The sequence below is a fragment of the Atta cephalotes genome (genome assembly GCF_000143395.1).
Source record: "Atta cephalotes unplaced genomic scaffold scaffold00023, whole genome shotgun sequence".
Lineage (NCBI taxonomy): Eukaryota > Metazoa > Arthropoda > Insecta > Hymenoptera > Formicidae > Atta > Atta cephalotes.
Genome location: NW_012130087.1, coordinates 1,375,658 through 1,392,890, shown reverse-complemented (window position 1 = coordinate 1,392,890; position 17,233 = coordinate 1,375,658). Strand labels below are relative to the sequence as shown.

General features: G+C 33.4%; 2 protein-coding genes across 2 annotated transcripts; one reads left to right on the top strand and one right to left on the bottom strand.

Moving 5' to 3' along the window:
* Positions 1 to 2,358: 2,358 nt before the first annotated feature.
* On the bottom strand, positions 2,359 to 7,640 carry LOC105619991 (transient receptor potential channel pyrexia-like). The gene is made up of 9 exons (XM_012201502.1): positions 7,254 to 7,640; positions 6,781 to 7,033; positions 6,135 to 6,343; positions 5,832 to 6,053; positions 5,390 to 5,718; positions 5,057 to 5,312; positions 3,056 to 3,331; positions 2,640 to 2,890; positions 2,359 to 2,548 (listed from the first exon to the last, which is right to left on the bottom strand). Exons 1-9 carry the CDS (start codon positions 7,638 to 7,640, stop codon positions 2,359 to 2,361), a joined length of 2,373 nt encoding a protein of 790 aa, XP_012056892.1.
* A 1,535-nt stretch (positions 7,641 to 9,175) lies between these two features.
* On the top strand, positions 9,176 to 13,869 carry LOC105619853 (cysteine-rich protein 1-like). Its single transcript, XM_012201371.1, has 3 exons — positions 9,176 to 9,215; positions 13,427 to 13,579; positions 13,826 to 13,869. Exons 1-3 carry the CDS (start codon positions 9,176 to 9,178, stop codon positions 13,867 to 13,869), a joined length of 237 nt encoding a protein of 78 aa, XP_012056761.1.
* Positions 13,870 to 17,233: the final 3,364 nt, after the last annotated feature.

The window sequence follows — 17,233 nt, the reverse complement described above, 5'->3', positions numbered from 1 at the left end:
ATATTATATTTTTATTAATTAACTAATTTTGCGCAATAATTTCTACGTTTGATTCCTATTTGCCGATTTTTTATTTATTTGAAAATTATATGCTGTTAGAAAATATTATAAGTCATTCATCAATGAATTTAAGTAACTGCAGATTTCTCAAAAAAAAAATTACACTCATCTTGTTTGAAGATTTTTTTTTTATCTAATACAATTGTATCGAAATGGTCGTATTATATCTACTTTTCCAATACGATTTGTGCGCGCGATAAAGAGAAGAGGGTATTGCCACGTGTATAAATCTTCCTCTATACTTTTGTATGGTAGTTCATGCAGAGAGATCATATTGAGTATGCACATTTCGTATTTCTAAAAATTATGTACAAGTCGAGAGGGAAAATCCGGAATAGTCCGTGTTTCCAACATAAAATCAGAGAAAACAGCGCCGCATGTTTCCGACGCTCTTCCGAAATTACGACGATACCACCGAATCGCAGTGCGTGCTGCTGAAACGCCGTTGAAACATATACATGGACCTCGACATACAAGCGAATTTAATACGTCATGAAAGCATCTAAATTCGCATCGCCTATGAAAGCCGGCCTCCTCTCGCGAGTCTCTTTCAGCGAATTTTTCGACTCTCGCTTTTTGTCGCCGTTGTTCCTTTTTACATCGTCGCCTAAACTAAATTTTAGCCGCATCACTCTACGAGTGCAGCTCTTTCATAATTTTAATAAATTTTTAATTAGTCTCGCAAACTTTACGAATGCAATGGATCTATCGTAGTACTGACTACAGCATGATTAATGTACGCTTAAAAATGAGTGCGAATATTTAAACATTTCAACATATATTGCGATTCATTGTATATGATGTAATAAAGTATAATTTGATTACATTTCACGAAACAGAATTCAAATAAAATTCCGTTGTACACTGAAAAAAAAAATATATATCCTAAATTTCAATAAATATTTATTTGAATAGTACCAGCTAAATATTTATTAAACATAAAATTATATTTATTTATAATACAAAAAACATTAATTTGGTTTAACAATCACTTCTTTTTATTAAGTAAATATTTATTTATTGTAAGTAAATGTTTAGTTGGTACTATTCAAATAAATATTTATTAAAATTTAGGATATATATTTTTTTCTCAGTGTACTTTTTATGGTATAGATTTTTATCTCTCATTGCATCATTAGTAGAATTCTATAAAATTATTATCCAGCTCCTATACGTAATAAAGGATTAAATAGGAATACTAGAAACGAATAAGACAGCAAAATTGCACATTTTATAGTGGGAGTTTGCTGCTGCCATACCATATACCGTTGGGAAAGAGCGTACATTTTGCAAATATACTTATCCGGCTTATAATTTATGCTCCGCAATATTTTTCGGCTGCGTAATTCTCGGCTGCTGCTGCTGCTACATCGCGAGTAATACGCGCGGCTATTTAGTAGTCGGATATATGGAGACATGAACACGCAAAACCAGCCAGTTAAATACATATCATGGTTGAAAAATAAAAAAAATCTTTAATACCGGAATATATCCAGAGGTACGACAGCGCGTGTCGCATTCGAACATTACGTTGGATGCGACGAAACGATGATCTAGCGTTTTACATACCGTTAATTATTGTATAATTCAACTTTATCAATTACGTTTAGATTTCGCCTTAGATCATCGTCTCTAAATTATGTTTTAATGAAATTAAAAATAGAACTCGGGTCTCTTTATGTCTTTAATATCATAAATGTATCGAAATCGAATTACTTGAATGGTAGAAAAAAAGACAACGTGAATAAATAATGAAAATTTAATTGTACCGAGGAAATTAAAATTCGTTAAATGCTTGAATCATGATTCCAGGCGGATAGCTGCAAAGAATTCGAATGATTTGAACTAGTTTCGTAGTGACATCTGTATAATATATCTGTTAGGTCTCTAGACGTAATTTCACTGAGAAGATAAGACAGATCGCTGACTTACCATTATGTGTAAGTGTGCAGATGCATTTTGCTTTCCAAATTTTATTCTATAGAAAATATGTTGTTTTGTATTAATAAATGTGATACGTACACTGAGAAAAAATATATTAAATTTTAATAAATAATTTGAGTAATATACTAATATATTTTATTTACGGAAAATAAATATTTGCTAAATAAAAAATAATAATAATTAAATTTGTGATTCTTGTATAAAATAAATTAGTACATTTTTCTCTTAGTGTAGTAATAAGGTAAAATTAAATTTTTGTATAGCACTTTAATTAATGATCGTAAATATTGTTGTCTACAGGCTAACATCCAGCATACCAAAAATGGTTATAATGTTACAAGTACATGCAATGTATTAAGTATTTATACATTTTTTTTTCAGGACAGGTTTTCTTTTGAGTCCACGTCGTTTTGAGAATCTTCGATCTGTCAAATTACGACAATTGTACACACAATATGTTTTCAATTCCCGGATTTGTTCCTCTAAATTGGTTAGTATAGAAGTCAGCTTCATATCATCAGTTTCTATGTTTTTATCCATTAAACTAAAAAAGAATACAGCGCTACGTTAGATAGTTTCAATTTCCGATACTGTAAGTATGAAAAAATATATTTTGCATAAATTGTAATCCATACTTATTGTTCTTGGTGGCTAACAAAAATAAGGCTTCTATTAGATCGGCGGAAATCTTAGGAGGCGCCTCCGTAAAATGATGAAAATGATTTTCACGAGAGACCAACGTAATTTTTGTGGGAATATCGCGTCTCGAGTGCAATAGCATTCTTAAACGGGGATGTAGCCAATTGCTACGAAAAATTCGATGTGATGTCACCCTTTCTAAATGTGCGACAAATTCCGCTTGTTTCAATAATCGACGTATGTGGCCCTAATATCATAATATTAATTCCAATGCTGATTAATCCTGACTAATCTGCATATTTGTTATATATACATAGCTCAATTGCTAACTTTTAGCAATTAAGAGGATATATCTATATATTGAACGGAACGAGATCCGATTTTATTTCTGAATATTATATATCATACCTACCTCCTTTTCGAGACCTTGAATATCGTTGACTGCCAGACCGATCATAAGATTAATCAGAACGATACTAGCAAGCATGATGAAGACGACAAACACGATTCTGCTTGTTACCGATAGAAAATTGCTCTCGAATAGCTCATTATACTCGTATTCGCCCATCATCATTACCACAGTTTTTACTATAGCTCTCCAGAAATCGTCGAATTGATTGTTTCCGTGAAATAACACAGCAAAACTCAGCGCAAATCCAACAATCAAGTAACCAAACGCCAGGAGAACCTAAAAAGTCAAATGTATATCGTTATAATAGCAAAAATAAAGTGCGTAAAATAAATTTTGATGTGATATCTATTGACACTATTTTTAAAGTTCGTTTTATAATAATTTATTTGTTTGATTATATTCATATGCTCACATATGTAGTTAAAGAATTTGTCGTAAGAAGTGCGAGAATCACTTGTGACACTCTGATAACGAACAATAAAATCTTGAAATTAATGAATATGCACAAAAATAATTTTGATAATGATTCGAATTATGACAGCTCTCAAATTTGTGCTCAAATTTTTTATTTATATACAAGATATTTGATAATATTTTCTAAAATTTTTGGAATGGCATCTAATTCTAAAAGAAATTTCACTCTTAGAAATTGACAATTGAGCCATTCTTCTTTTTCAACATTTAATTGTGACAAATGAGCCAGTTTGAAAAAGAGTGGCTCAATTGTCAATTTATAAAAGTGAAAGCTCATTCTTTGTCATTCTTTAGAATTAAATTTTACTCCAAAGATTTTAGAGAGTAGGTATTGTTATTAATTAGTCACAATAGAGAACCTAAAGCAATAATATTACGTTTCTCTGACTACCTTACATTTTTGTACGTGCCATGAGTTTTACGCTAAGCTATCTTTCCTTCGTCACAACAGTTGAGCGGATGCACTCTGATTTGCAGATCTTTATGAATTAATTTTTCATTAGTTATTACGAAAATCAAAAAATGATAAAAAGAAACTTTTATTTATTACCTTAGATTCCCTACTATGATTGATCAATTCGCTTAATATTTTACGTTTTTCTATTTTTGGTTTCAAAGCGACGTCTACAATGAGATTTTGAGGTGTAAAACTTTAATTCTTCAGAAATTGACCAATCGTAGTGAGAAGAATAATTGTCTATAATTATTCAATTTTTTACAACTTAAGGCTTAAGTCTTGTAGACGCAGTTTTACGCAATGATTATAGTTGTCACGCACAACGAAACATTAAGAAGAACGCGCTTCTAGCAACAGTCAATAATATTTAACGTTGAGCAGTTTTTTGCCACTGAATCACACAAATACATGCATTCGCACATACTTATTAGTTAATTTCTTATTAATTTTTGCAAAAATCGCAAAATAATAAAAAAACTTCTATTCATTTTAACTCACTTTCTCTACGAGCGCGGTGTTATATAATATATCTATTATAAAATACCCTACATAAATAATGCAATAATGACTTTAAACCTTCGTGCTCACCTGGGGATTCCAAAAAGATGTGAGGCTTTATATTTCTAAGGTCTTTTTTTAAACGGGACTTAAACTGTTATTTAGCCGAAGTTTAAAATATTCTTCAACCACATATTGTTCCGTTAGCTTTTGCGATTTTTTTTTAAATATATTAAAATTGATAACTTTAAAAAGTCACTGCATTTCTATATTCTACAATGTTTAAAGTATGTTCAGTAATTTTTGTGATTTTAAAAAACAAAAATAAATACGACAATCAATTAAAATGTTGGGGTCATTTTACCTCCTATGTGACCAACATAAAATTCTCATGAGATGTGACCACGAAGATTTAAAGTCATTATTGCATTAAACGAAAAATGAATTTATAAGGCAGAGAGTTTTGAAATGCTAATTGTATTTGTACTTTGTAATTGAATTTTTGTAAAATGTATACATTGTAGTAATAATTTAGTCTAAAAAAAATCGATACATTAATTACTTCGACTAACCTTTAAAATATTCTTCAACACGGTAGAAAACATGAGTGCGTAATATCCCCACATTGGAACTCTGCCAATTAATAACATCATTTGCATCCAACTCAACAAAATTGCGATACTGATGAAATGTAGTACCCAATGCATGCAATGCTGAAACTTTATTTCTTCCTTTGAACACTTTACAAACTCGCCCGCTATCGATGTCACTAAGGATAGCATGGCGCATATAAACGACAGCCACGTCTCAAATTGTCTCAAATAATGCCTGGAATATTTAAGAAGATTATGTCAAGTAAAAATCAATAAAAAATTCAAATTTTCATTATTCGGAAGTGTATTTACTTGGGTTCTAATATAACTTGAATCATATTGTGGAACAAAAGAATGCAAGAACAAATCGCTAGGATTCTTCGAGTCACCATGTGGTCGGCGTCATTATGTACAAATATTATGGCGTAGACTGAGAGAGAAATAACGAAGAGAAAGTGTACAAGTATGAGAAGAAAGAAAAGTATTCTTAATCTCGCCCACTTTAGTCTGAGAAATGTCTCCACAAGTGGATGCTGTAATATTGTCAGTTGTCTTATATCCGAAGCTGCAGCTATAATGGCCGTGACCACTGCCATTTGCATCTGGTGCTTTGGAGTCAATATACCGAAGTCAACCGTGATCTTTAGACAGACATTCCATTCATTAGAATTTGGTAAAAGCAATAGCAGTATAAGAAATAGGATATCTGTATCTGTAAGGAGTCCTTTAATGAGAGAAATAAAGAGATCCTTACATTCTCATATTTTTCCAAAGAAGAATTATTGGTCGTTCGTACGCAACAATCCAAGATATCTGTTAAAAAGGTCAATGGTCGCGAAATATGAGCGAATATAGCATCAACAGCGGTGACACCAGTCTTCGTCACCGCAGCTAAATTAGCTCCATGACTGATTAAAGCTTGTATGCATTCACGATGGCCCTGATAAGATGCTTTATGAAGAGCTGTACGATTGATCTGCGTATATAAGAATAATGTACAATTTCACCTTGTAATTGCATTTATTATTCTTGAACTACAGTGTCTGACATAGTTAACCTGATCGCGCGTATCAATATCAATATTATGACATTGCATTGCTTCAAGTAGAACCATTAGTGTTTCAATACTCCCTGTACTCGCGACGATATGAAGAGGCGTGCTTCCGGAGCTCTTGCATTTGTATGTTGGCCATGCACCATTTAACAGTAATATCTTCGTCGCGTCTGCACTGCCTAACATCGCCGCGTGGTGCAAAGCAGTAGTACCTAGCAGAATTGAATGTATATTTATATTGTTTTACAAATAATATGTAAATAATATTTTTTAGACTTCTTTTAATAGTGATGGATTTGTGATCAGATATAAACAAGGTATAAAATATAGGATTGATGGCTTATTTCGAAGGCTTCGACATTCGAACTTCGATGTTTCTTTTTAAAACTCTTTAATATTTAATATTTCTTCGAAGCTTTGAAGAATCAAAATTATATAATTATTACTTTAATATATTTAATAGTAACGAATATATATTTTTCATTAAAAAATGTACAAATACTTTCGAATATATTTTCATTTTTTTCTATTCGCACAAATATATTTTTCGAAGCTTCGAAATTGTTAAAAATAATAGTTTTAGTAAGTATAAACCGCAACGATGATACATCACGGTTCTAATATTGCATAACGCTCTATTGACTAATACCTGTGTCCGGATGAATAATGTTAACCAACACCTTTGCGGCAACCAGGATCCTAACGATCTCGACGAACTTAGTCATCTCATTGAGATCATCGCGATTCACCGCGCTTCCTGCTAAGAGCAATGGGGTAATCAGACGTTCGTCTTTAACGTTTACATCCGCACCGCCTTCCACCAAAACGCGCACGACGTCTGCGTGATTATTTTTTATCGCCTCGTGCAATGGCGTTCTTCCCCAGCATACGGGTAACGGCAACTAAAACGTCAAAAACATAATTCCTGATGTGTTTCATTCTTTCTTCTAAATTTTTTAGACTGAAATCTCACTTTAAAGAGTGAAAATTAAGTCAGTCTTGAAAAAAGTAGCTCAATTTTCAATCTTAAAGAGTAAGATTTCATTCTTCAGAGTGACAATTCACAAAGTTTTAGAGAGTTTACTGCAGTGCAAATTTGTGAATTATTTTCGCGGTACGAACTTTCTTTCCCATCAGATAGGATTTTGTCAGTGAAGAATATGGGATGTCCTTAGTACACAAATAGATACCGACTTTGACATCGATGTAACCTCCGTGTTGAAGGAGCCACTTTGTCACGTCAGTATTACCATTGTATGCGGCGTAATAAAGGGCACATCTGCCAATTTTATCTATGCTGTTTATGTCAGCGCCTTTCTTGTAGAGTCGATTCAATAGATCTATATTGCCTTGCCACGCAGCTATCTGCAGGGCTGTCACTTGAAGAGTACCCACAGGACGCACATATTTATTTTCGCTATCACTCGTTAAAATTTCATTCGCCTTATCAAATTCCCCATTCTCGATCGCTAATATGAGCCCGATATGATCCGGATCGTATTCTTGCATGGTGATTTTTCCGTTCTTTTGCGTCAACGGCATAAATTGATCGGTCCAAGACTCCCTAATGCTTGTGAGAAACTAACGCACAATGCGCGTAATTAACGAAAATCTAATCACCTCAACCGGATGTGGTAAAGGATATGATTAGTGTTTTTTTATTTTGATACGATTTTATTTTAATATATTAATTTGCATCAATAGCTTTGGTCGAAATTATTAATGTAAATTAACATGATATTACAATAAAATTCTGTAGTTTGTAAATAACTAATTAACTTATAATTACACATATTTTCGGATTTTCAACATTTTCTGCTCTCGCAGCTGTTATTAGCAGATAAAAATTTCGTTTTTCTGTTAGAGCGTCCATATAATATGTATATATGCACATTATAAAAAGTAAAGACTGCAGTTGAATTTTTGAACGATAGCGAATAACTCTCGACCAGATATTTGTATAATCTCGTTAAAATAAATTCCAAAATTTACAGCGGCATTTCCCACATCGCCCTCTGGCTACGCTCTGGCGTTGCACGGCGTAGCTCCCCGACCCAAATTCCGATAATTAATTAATTTCGCGGGTATCGCGTTGCAGTTTTATGAGTAAATACCTTCGAAGCGAGTGCATTCCGTCGTTCGATACTTCGAACAGTTCCGTTATTCGCGCATAATCAAACTATCGATCTGGATACTCGTGAACCTTTGCGTCGCACAATTTTGATAACGAATTTGTTAAACAATAACTAACGGGATTACTTCAGCCAAAGAAAGTAAGCGAACGTATTGAACGAAGCCTCAAGCCTCGAGTAAGCCTCTCCGTTATTGCTCGAATATCTGTACATGTACAAGGTGTCCTAAATTCTCCATTTCTCTCTTCTGCTTTCTTTTTATTTACCAATTTTATTTTTATTATTAATTTAAAGTTTCTCTTAGTAGATCTTTAATCTCAAAATTATTTCGATATTTTCTATTGAAACAAATTTTAATTAAAATGTGGATTTAAATAAAATGCACAAAAAGAGTTTGCTATCTAAAAATTGAGATAGATATAGATTTAAAAATAATTTTGTTGGACCATCAAAATAATTATATTGGACACTCAAGTCGGTTGCTAGAATGTCAAAACTTTTTGCGTTATTATCCATTATATTTGAGAGTCCTATATTATTATTTTGTTAGTATAATGTCTTTGTTTGTTAGTATATTGTCAAAGTTGTATTCAACTAAATTTTTAGACATTTCCAAATTGTTCTTTCCATGCATATATGCAGACACGATAAATGTTCGTACATTATATAACGATGAGCAGGTAACATTTGCACGATGCTTAAACACACGCGGCCATGGTCAAGCTCTCGTGTATTCGTACACAAGCCGTTAGTCTTAACACACGTTCACATACTCAATCAACTGGAGAGTGTTGCGTTACCTTGCCAAGCTCTCACGGCCAGTACGCGTCTGACCACGCTGCTGAGAGCATCCTTCTGTCGGACAGACAACCTCGTTGAAGTAGAAGCCGGTTCTTCACGACACATAACGAGATGCCGAATTGTCCAAAGTGCGACAAGCCAGTGTATTTCGGTAAGATGACGATTATTATTGCAATATCAATACAATTACAAAATATTGAAACCAGTACTATTTGAGCCGAATGTTCGATACTGTTGATACGAAGAATTGTACTTTGTACAATTGTTTAGCACAAGCTAATCATCGTGAGCAAAGGTCATTTTATCCGTAGTATTGAAAGTTACCGAAATGAAATATCTTGATTTATAGATCAAATTTCACTCTTATGATATATGTTTATATTCGAATTATTCTTTCATGTCGTTTTTATATGTATACAAAAGTGGAAGTAAAGAACGCTGATAATTATACAATTTAATTTTTCATAATTTTTGGATATTGCTGTTTTATATTGTAAATACAAATAAATTATTCATATTACATTGATTATCTATATAGCACACAGTGAATAGAAAAGAAGTTATGAAATATCTTATGTTGATAAACGTATTATATGATAAACACGATCCACTTCTAAGTACATATATGCGTCATTTAATAGAAAACGATTAAAGCGATGTACGCGTGTGAAACATAATTTTATGTTTTGCATCAATTTTATTCAAAATTAGTTATACAGTCATATCCTTATATTATCATTTCAGTCTTCCTGAAAGCAGAAGTCACATTTGATAAATGAAACATGATATTGTGAAACGTCAATGTTTAACTTTTGCATGTTATTTACCTATATTTTACTTTGACTCTTCTAAAAAATTTTGATAAACTATGAAAGATAAGTTTATAGTACGAAATATTCTTATCAACTCTTATTGTGTCTGGATTAAGAAAGGTAACAAAAGAACATAAATATACTTGAAATGGATAAACGAGCGCTGACGACATCAATGATATCATTGAACGACCTCGGAATCCACTACAGCAAACATTATGTCAGTTTCACTCCATACAGACTCCAATTTACTACGAGTATAGTGAATGAGTAATCCAGTCAGTTTCTATAGAATAAACTCAATCCATAGTTGTGTAACAGGAGCTGCAGCACCTGCGAGAGAAGGCGCCGCCGTATTTACATGAAATTAAGTCTATGGCGTAACGTTGCACTCTCATTTCATAATAAGTGATTTGTACGCAATATTCTTTGCGTGCGATTCGACTTTAATCAGTTTTATTTTGAAAATTGGTCAACCGTTATCAACGTTACTTCTTGAAAACGAGGAGGCGACCTCGAAACCTTCTTAAATGCACTTCGGTATTATACTGGTTGTTGTAATACTTGTATCGTAAGTTAGTTGACAAAATTGCTGCGATAACGTTATCTATAATCGACTATGCATTTTAAAGTGCGCATCACGCATAGTAATTCTATTCATAAATAAACAATGTGGACGAACAATTCTATGGTATTGTACACTTTTTTACGAAATTCAAGATATTTTTTTGTTGTAGCTACAAAAAGATCTAATACATTTATTCCATTCTATTAATAAATAAGTGATTCTAAAAAGATTATCGCGCACACATATTTTGCGTTTAGACGCTCGATTTTTAATCGAGGTTATGCATCTTGTTTGTTTTTTTTNTTTTTTTTTTTTTTAAATCCATTGACCATTAATGGAAATAGATTGCGTTTCTGATGCGTCAAGAACATACGAATGTCACTTTTTTTTGCATAAAATGCTCAAAAACATGCAAATTATTGGAACCTTTTGCACAAGCAGTTATATTACACTTGTATGTTTATATTTTGTCGAATTTTTTCTATTATTTTGTATACATACAAAAAATAAATTTATGCATAATACTTAAACATCTCGCATAGAGAACTATTATGCTAATGCAAAGTAAAACAGAGAAAAAGAAAGAAAATAATCGTAACACGAGAGATGACTGAATGAGGAAGAAAAAACTATGTCGAAATCACGGAGTTGCTCCGAGTGCAACAGCAACAATAAACCGTCCAGCCGTGAGGATAACACAAAGGAAACATAGTATATCGCGCGCATGGATACTAATAACACAGACACACGAAACAGGTTTGCTGAGAAGAATGGTCAGGTCTCGTAGTCGCAGTACGAAAAGGTAGTAGGAGGAACCACGAAGAGAAGAGTCGGTCGGCTTCCACCGCAACCCCCGCTAAAAGGGAGAAGAGACCGAGATGCGAGATCTGAGATCCGAGCGGTTTTTCTGGGGATTCTTAAAGGGGGGAGGAGGGAGGGGGGGGGGAGGTAAAAGCTGCAGAGGCTCCGGAGGGGAGAGGGACACGATGATGTGGACGGCGGTTGAAAGGAAATGAGCGCGGGTGATGCAGGCATGGGTGCGGATTGCGGTGAAAGGGATGGTCTCCGTCGACGAAGAGAGATAAAAAGAACGAAGAGACGTAAGGACCGGGAATGATGTTCCGAGGGTCTATGCAATCAGCGACGGAGGCCGATTGTTTGGCGCCTGGGCGCAACGATTCGTACATACGTTACTGTCTCTGCCTTTTCGCACGTTACCGGTGCGATGCGCAACTCGGCGAATGCCGCTGACGATTATGCACTCGCTTCTCCATCGCCAGATAATTAGGAGTTAATTAACTAATGGCCCTTTATGCACGTACCCTTCTTACCCACGATACACTGCGCGCGCGCTCTCTCTTTCTCTCTTTCTCTTTCTCTTTTCCTCTCTTTCATTTTTCTTTTTTCATTCTCTCCTTCTTCCATACGTTGCTATTCCTCATTCTCCGCTACACCTCGCTTTCATCGACGTATCCTTTCCTCGCTGATGCACCCACCGCGCTCGTCTCGTCATTTTCCAATTTCCCTCGCTGGCGCTACCGCCCTTTGTGCTTCTTCTTAGACACGGTGAAGCGTTTGAATGCAACCACCCAGTCCTGCTGTGGTTCTTGCCTCAGTTTTGTCTCTCCTGTAGATTTGATATGCAGTAATGGCGATATGCTGTGACGCAACGGAAGAAAAGAAAAATCGGTTTTCGGTTTTCACGAGTTTTTCTGTCAAATTGTTATGCGTGACAGCTTATACACATAAGAAAGAAGATATTAGAAGTCATTGAAATGTCAATGTTAGGCTAATATAAAAAGCTTCGAAAATCATATTTTATTCGTGGCACTTATTCGTGTCACAGAGTCAATGACTCTTAGCAAATTGAGAACTTGTCTTTATCAACGTGTTTGATCTCATATGATTAATCTTATCTGAATAACTGGCAATAGTACAATTTTTAAAAGATAAATCTATCTTATTTCAAGTATGACAACTATAATCTTTACCAATATTTAGAATTTATAAGAATTTATAAGTTTGAATTAATTTAAAAATAAAACATAATATTGGGTTGTCCGGAAAGTTCGTGCCGACTAACCTATATAATTTAATAAATGTATACTAAAATTTAAATCTTCTGCGTTTCAATTTTCCTTCAAAATCGGCACGAACCCAATATATATAAATTGAAAATTTTAATATCTGAAGGAATGCTTCAAAATTCTCAATTCCCTTAAAAAAGTTAAATCAACTCATTGCTTTCTTATTATCATTCCATCTTTTTTCGACACTCTATTGTGTCTCTTTCGCACGCACACTATTGCATGCAGATGCATTTGGGAATTAAGAGAGGTACATGAATAATGTGAAGCATATGAAGTTTTTTTAAATCCGTCGACGACATGAAACAAGTTCGGAGCATGTTTCGCATTCGCGCCTTTAATGAATAACAGACGACGATCGATTCCATCGGGACTTCAATATTGGAATTTCTAATTATGAAATTGTTAATGGAAGGATTCTATCATCTACTTATCATTCTCATCATCCGCGATACAGACGAGGCGATGCGGCAATGTGCTCAAGCCACATGGAGTTGATTCTTTCATTTTAAGTTTTCTTGAAAATAAATGATGGTTAATATAATGTTAGATAAATTAGTCTTTTTTATTGTATTAAATAAGAATATTTTTTCATTGTATTGTTCGCCTTTCAGATTTTTAATTATTTTATTTTATTTCAGATATTATTCCATTAATATATTATATTAGCATAAAATATTTTTTCATCATTCTTTTTGAATAATATGCATGTCTACTAATTTCTATTTCTTGCAGCGATCTTTGCGGCAAAGGAAGGAAATGATATTCTAATACAAATACCACATTACCGTAGAAACATAAAATTTAATATGGAAAGCGTGACTAGTTTCGTTGCGGTGTACCGCCTTTTATGTTACACCGGGACGCGCGCGTTAACATTCATCTTGTGTTGCAGCCGAGAGGAAGACATCCTTAGGCAAAGATTGGCACGGTTCGTGTTTACGCTGCGAGAAATGCAATAAGACCTTAACACCCGGGGGTCATGCCGAGCACGAAGGGAAACCCTACTGCAATCACCCTTGCTATTCAGCCCTGTTCGGTCCAGGAGGTAAATGGAAATTTTCGTCTCGGTTCGAGCGATACGCTTCGTTTCCTCTAAAACTGTTTCATATTCAAAACCCTTCGTAGAACATCGCCGTCCTGCATTTAATATATTAAATTAATATACATCTTCCTTATTCCATCCATTTATGTGCGTATCTCATTGCTCTTTATACTGTTTCCAAATTAAGTAATATTTACTGCACTTCTAATATTACAGATTTGCATAATGAAATGATCGCTGTGATTGCAGGTTTCGGACGGGGCGGTGCTGAAAGTTACGTTTATAATAAATGAAGCATAAACGTAAAAGTAATAAAGTGTATGTCTACTTCATTATTTAACGATAAGACAGTTGTACAATTTCGAATATAAGGAGCAGTTGGACATTGAAACATAAAATAATATTCATTCTGCTTGTTTATGTATACGTAAATATCTATTTTTTACAAGAATGTTTCAGGAATGTATATGTTATTGAACATAATAATGATATTATATAAAAAGGAAAATAATTACATTCTATCTGTATCGATTCTTACCCACGCCTAATTGATCTAATAGTTAATCTTTATAGAACGGAGACAACACTATAAGTTTACACTATTGTATATGGTATCTTAATTGCATAACGCCGATAAGGGAGAAATGCACGTTCACGACTAGAGATCCATTGCCATCAGTACAGTGCGCTAATAAACAAAGAATATTTTTATATAAAAATATAGCTGATATAATGCAATATTTTTTTCTCTATATAGTGTCTTTCATAATTTATTATAGCTATGTTTTTTCTTTAATTATATTAATTATTGATTTTTTTTCTCTATATATGTTTACATAAGAGTGTACATTATTTGGAACAGATGTCGTTAAACGCACGTTTTCATGAATTATCAATAAATTTTTATGCTGTAACTTTGTTTTACAAAATATCGATCTCGATATGAATAAAAAGTATTTTTATATTGTACTATATTTACAAAAAAAAGATAGCTTTAATGGTTTCGCTTTTAATAGCTTTATTCACTTTTATTTATTTCAGCAAGTTTATTTGTATTTTCATGTTTATTATATTTACAACTCCATATAACAAAATTGATAGTAGTGATATCATTTATAATTATATCTTTAGTTTTTATGTTTTATAATACATATGCAATATAGTAGCAGGATGGAAATAATTTTCTTTAGATTTTTAGTATCTAGATGATTTGAGAAAAGAAGAAATATTAAGTTTTAAAGATATTTTTTCCTTGTATTATTTTTGAAAATATTTTTGCAGATTGCTTATATTTGATTTCTTCAACAATTAATCGAATATTATATTTAAAAATATTATTTATAATATATGGAAAATTTAGGGTATTAGATGTTAAAATAAATTTCATATATAAACCTCATATTTATTTAAAAAGGATGTACAGAGTTTTGTTTGCAAGTATCAACAGCGAGACTCGGCAAGAGCGGCGCACGGAACAAGAATATCACACGGAACAAATAAAATAAAATGAGATAGTCGTGTGTGCTCGATTAAAAATGCGCGGCTGCGGCGTTCGAGTCGAAATTTCCGATTAACAAATACATAATTCGCAACAAACGAATTCGCAATTCCGCTCATCACTCGAATGCCGCACACAGTCGTTTTTCTCTTCGTATCTTCTATATTCAATTCCGTATTACAATTGTTTTTGTGCTCTTCATCAGCTTTTCCTCCTATGGAGACTATAAAACGTTTATGCAATATTGCTCTCTCAACGGATTCTTTGGCAAAACTTATTACACATAGGTCATCATTACAATTAATAAATAATAAACGTATTAAATAATATAATGATGATAATGATAATAATAAAATATAATAATAATGATAAAATAATGAAAATAGTGAAAATAGCAAATAGAATAATAATTAATAATCAGCTTCATTATGATAATAGCGATAAAGTAACAATAAGTAGGCAAAAAAATCGTACCGAACATCGGACACAATGATCCAGCCGATGTTTGGTCAATTGAAATTCAAATATATCTCATGCATGCACGTGCTGAATTATTCCTTAAACTTTTTCTTGATACAAATGCTTTCATTTAACAATGCCGAGCCGATAAAATTGTTACTGGGATTACAGCAAATAAAAATCTCGCGTTTTAACGTTTTTTAGCGTCTGCGTTTTTCCTTTCTGCAGGGCTTCATTTTGTTGTCGTGGCACTTTATAATTGCAAGCAATAGATATCATAATTACGATTTGATTAGCAATTTAAAAATGTCAGTTGCAACCTCGTTAATTTTATGATAAATCAAATTCAAGTGCAAAAGAGTGTAACACAGACAACAGAGATAAAATAATTTTCGCGATAAAAATAATAAAGTTTAATTATTTGATAAAAGGCTATCGACACGGACGGAACATCGCGCGAGAGGTTCAGAAATTTTACCAATTGACTGGGATCAATAACAATTTCGATTTTGCGAGCACGCTTTGGATCGACACTAATGAATTGAAAGAATATTTTATGACATTATTATATTCGTCATTTAATTTACTGTTTTATTTATTTCAATATTTGGTTTACTAACGCATCTCTTTCGAATGTGACTAGAAATTGTCGGATTAAGTAGAATTGTCAAATAATTTTCAATCTACAAAATTATCCGGCAAGCTGAATAAATTCGAGACGCATGAAATCTGTAGCGCGTGCCGTTGAAGCATCAATGATTAACACGGTAATTAAATTAAAGAACGCGCGTGCGCTTACGAATGTAATTTCTCATTAAAAATCTCTGACGCCCAACGCTAATTGTGCCTTCGTGATAATCTTCTCCCGCGCGTTCCACCCGACGACGAACGAGAACTAGTATGACTTCCGCTGTAAAGCGGAAGCGTGATGAATGCGTCGAACGGAACGGGAGAACGAGCGTGATCGTCGGGCTGTCGAGGAAGTGTCCACGCGCCGACTTGCGCTAATTATCACGAATAAGCAAGAAAGTTCTCCGTACAATAATGATTGGTATCTCGACATATAATTCGCGGTTAGCACGTACTTACCACCTTAGCAAAATTAAAAATGATTTTTAAAATATCAATTCTTTGAAGCTTTTTGAGTAATAAGTTATCTTTCAAATAATTATAATCTCTTTTTTTTCAATTTTTATGTCGATCCTACACGTCGCTCGCGACTACGCATTACTTATCCGTGTGAAGAGTCCGCTCAAAACCGGCGCAAAGGTCACGCTTTTTTGCCGCAACTGCGCGACGTGCTCGTTCAACGATCCGTATGATGTATATGTCTTATGTCGGTGCGTGCTGCGTGCGTGCATATGTACGCATGTGTACGTGCATGTGTTGAGTTTACTCGCGCGTGTGTATATGGTCTTTGGTTTCTACAAAAAATATATATAATATCCTTAACAGTAGTGATCATTACAGTCGACTCCTGATTTAAAAATCTCAAACTTATCGTGTTATTCTCTACGATATTCTTAAAGGGATGAGGGGTCGTCGTGCCTACAGGAGAGAAAAACGTGCCGTTGGGGCGCTTGACTTTGTTTACACGAATCATATAATATATATATATATATATATATATATATACATATATATATATATATATATATTTATTTTTTATTCTTATTATATATGTTACTATTATATATATT

What these genes read in the sequence shown, in the direction of transcription:
- LOC105619991 (XM_012201502.1), bottom strand. Translation starts at nt 7,640, where the DNA reads ATGCAAGAATACGATCCGGATCATATCGGGCTCATATTAGCGATCGAG. An exon ending in CATTATTCATCCGGACACAG is followed by an intron (nt 6,344 to 6,780) that starts GTATTAGTCAAT and finishes CAATTCTGCTAG; the next exon opens with GTACTACTGCTTTGCACCAC. An exon ending in CAAGTTATATTAGAACCCAA is followed by an intron (nt 5,313 to 5,389) that starts GTAAATACACTT and finishes TAAATATTCCAG; the next exon opens with GCATTATTTGAGACAATTTG.
- LOC105619853 (XM_012201371.1), top strand. Translation starts at nt 9,176, where the DNA reads ATGCCGAATTGTCCAAAGTGCGACAAGCCAGTGTATTTCG. An exon ending in CGACAAGCCAGTGTATTTCG is followed by an intron (nt 9,216 to 13,426) that starts GTAAGATGACGA and finishes CTTGTGTTGCAG; the next exon opens with CCGAGAGGAAGACATCCTTA. An exon ending in AGCCCTGTTCGGTCCAGGAG is followed by an intron (nt 13,580 to 13,825) that starts GTAAATGGAAAT and finishes CTGTGATTGCAG; the next exon opens with GTTTCGGACGGGGCGGTGCT.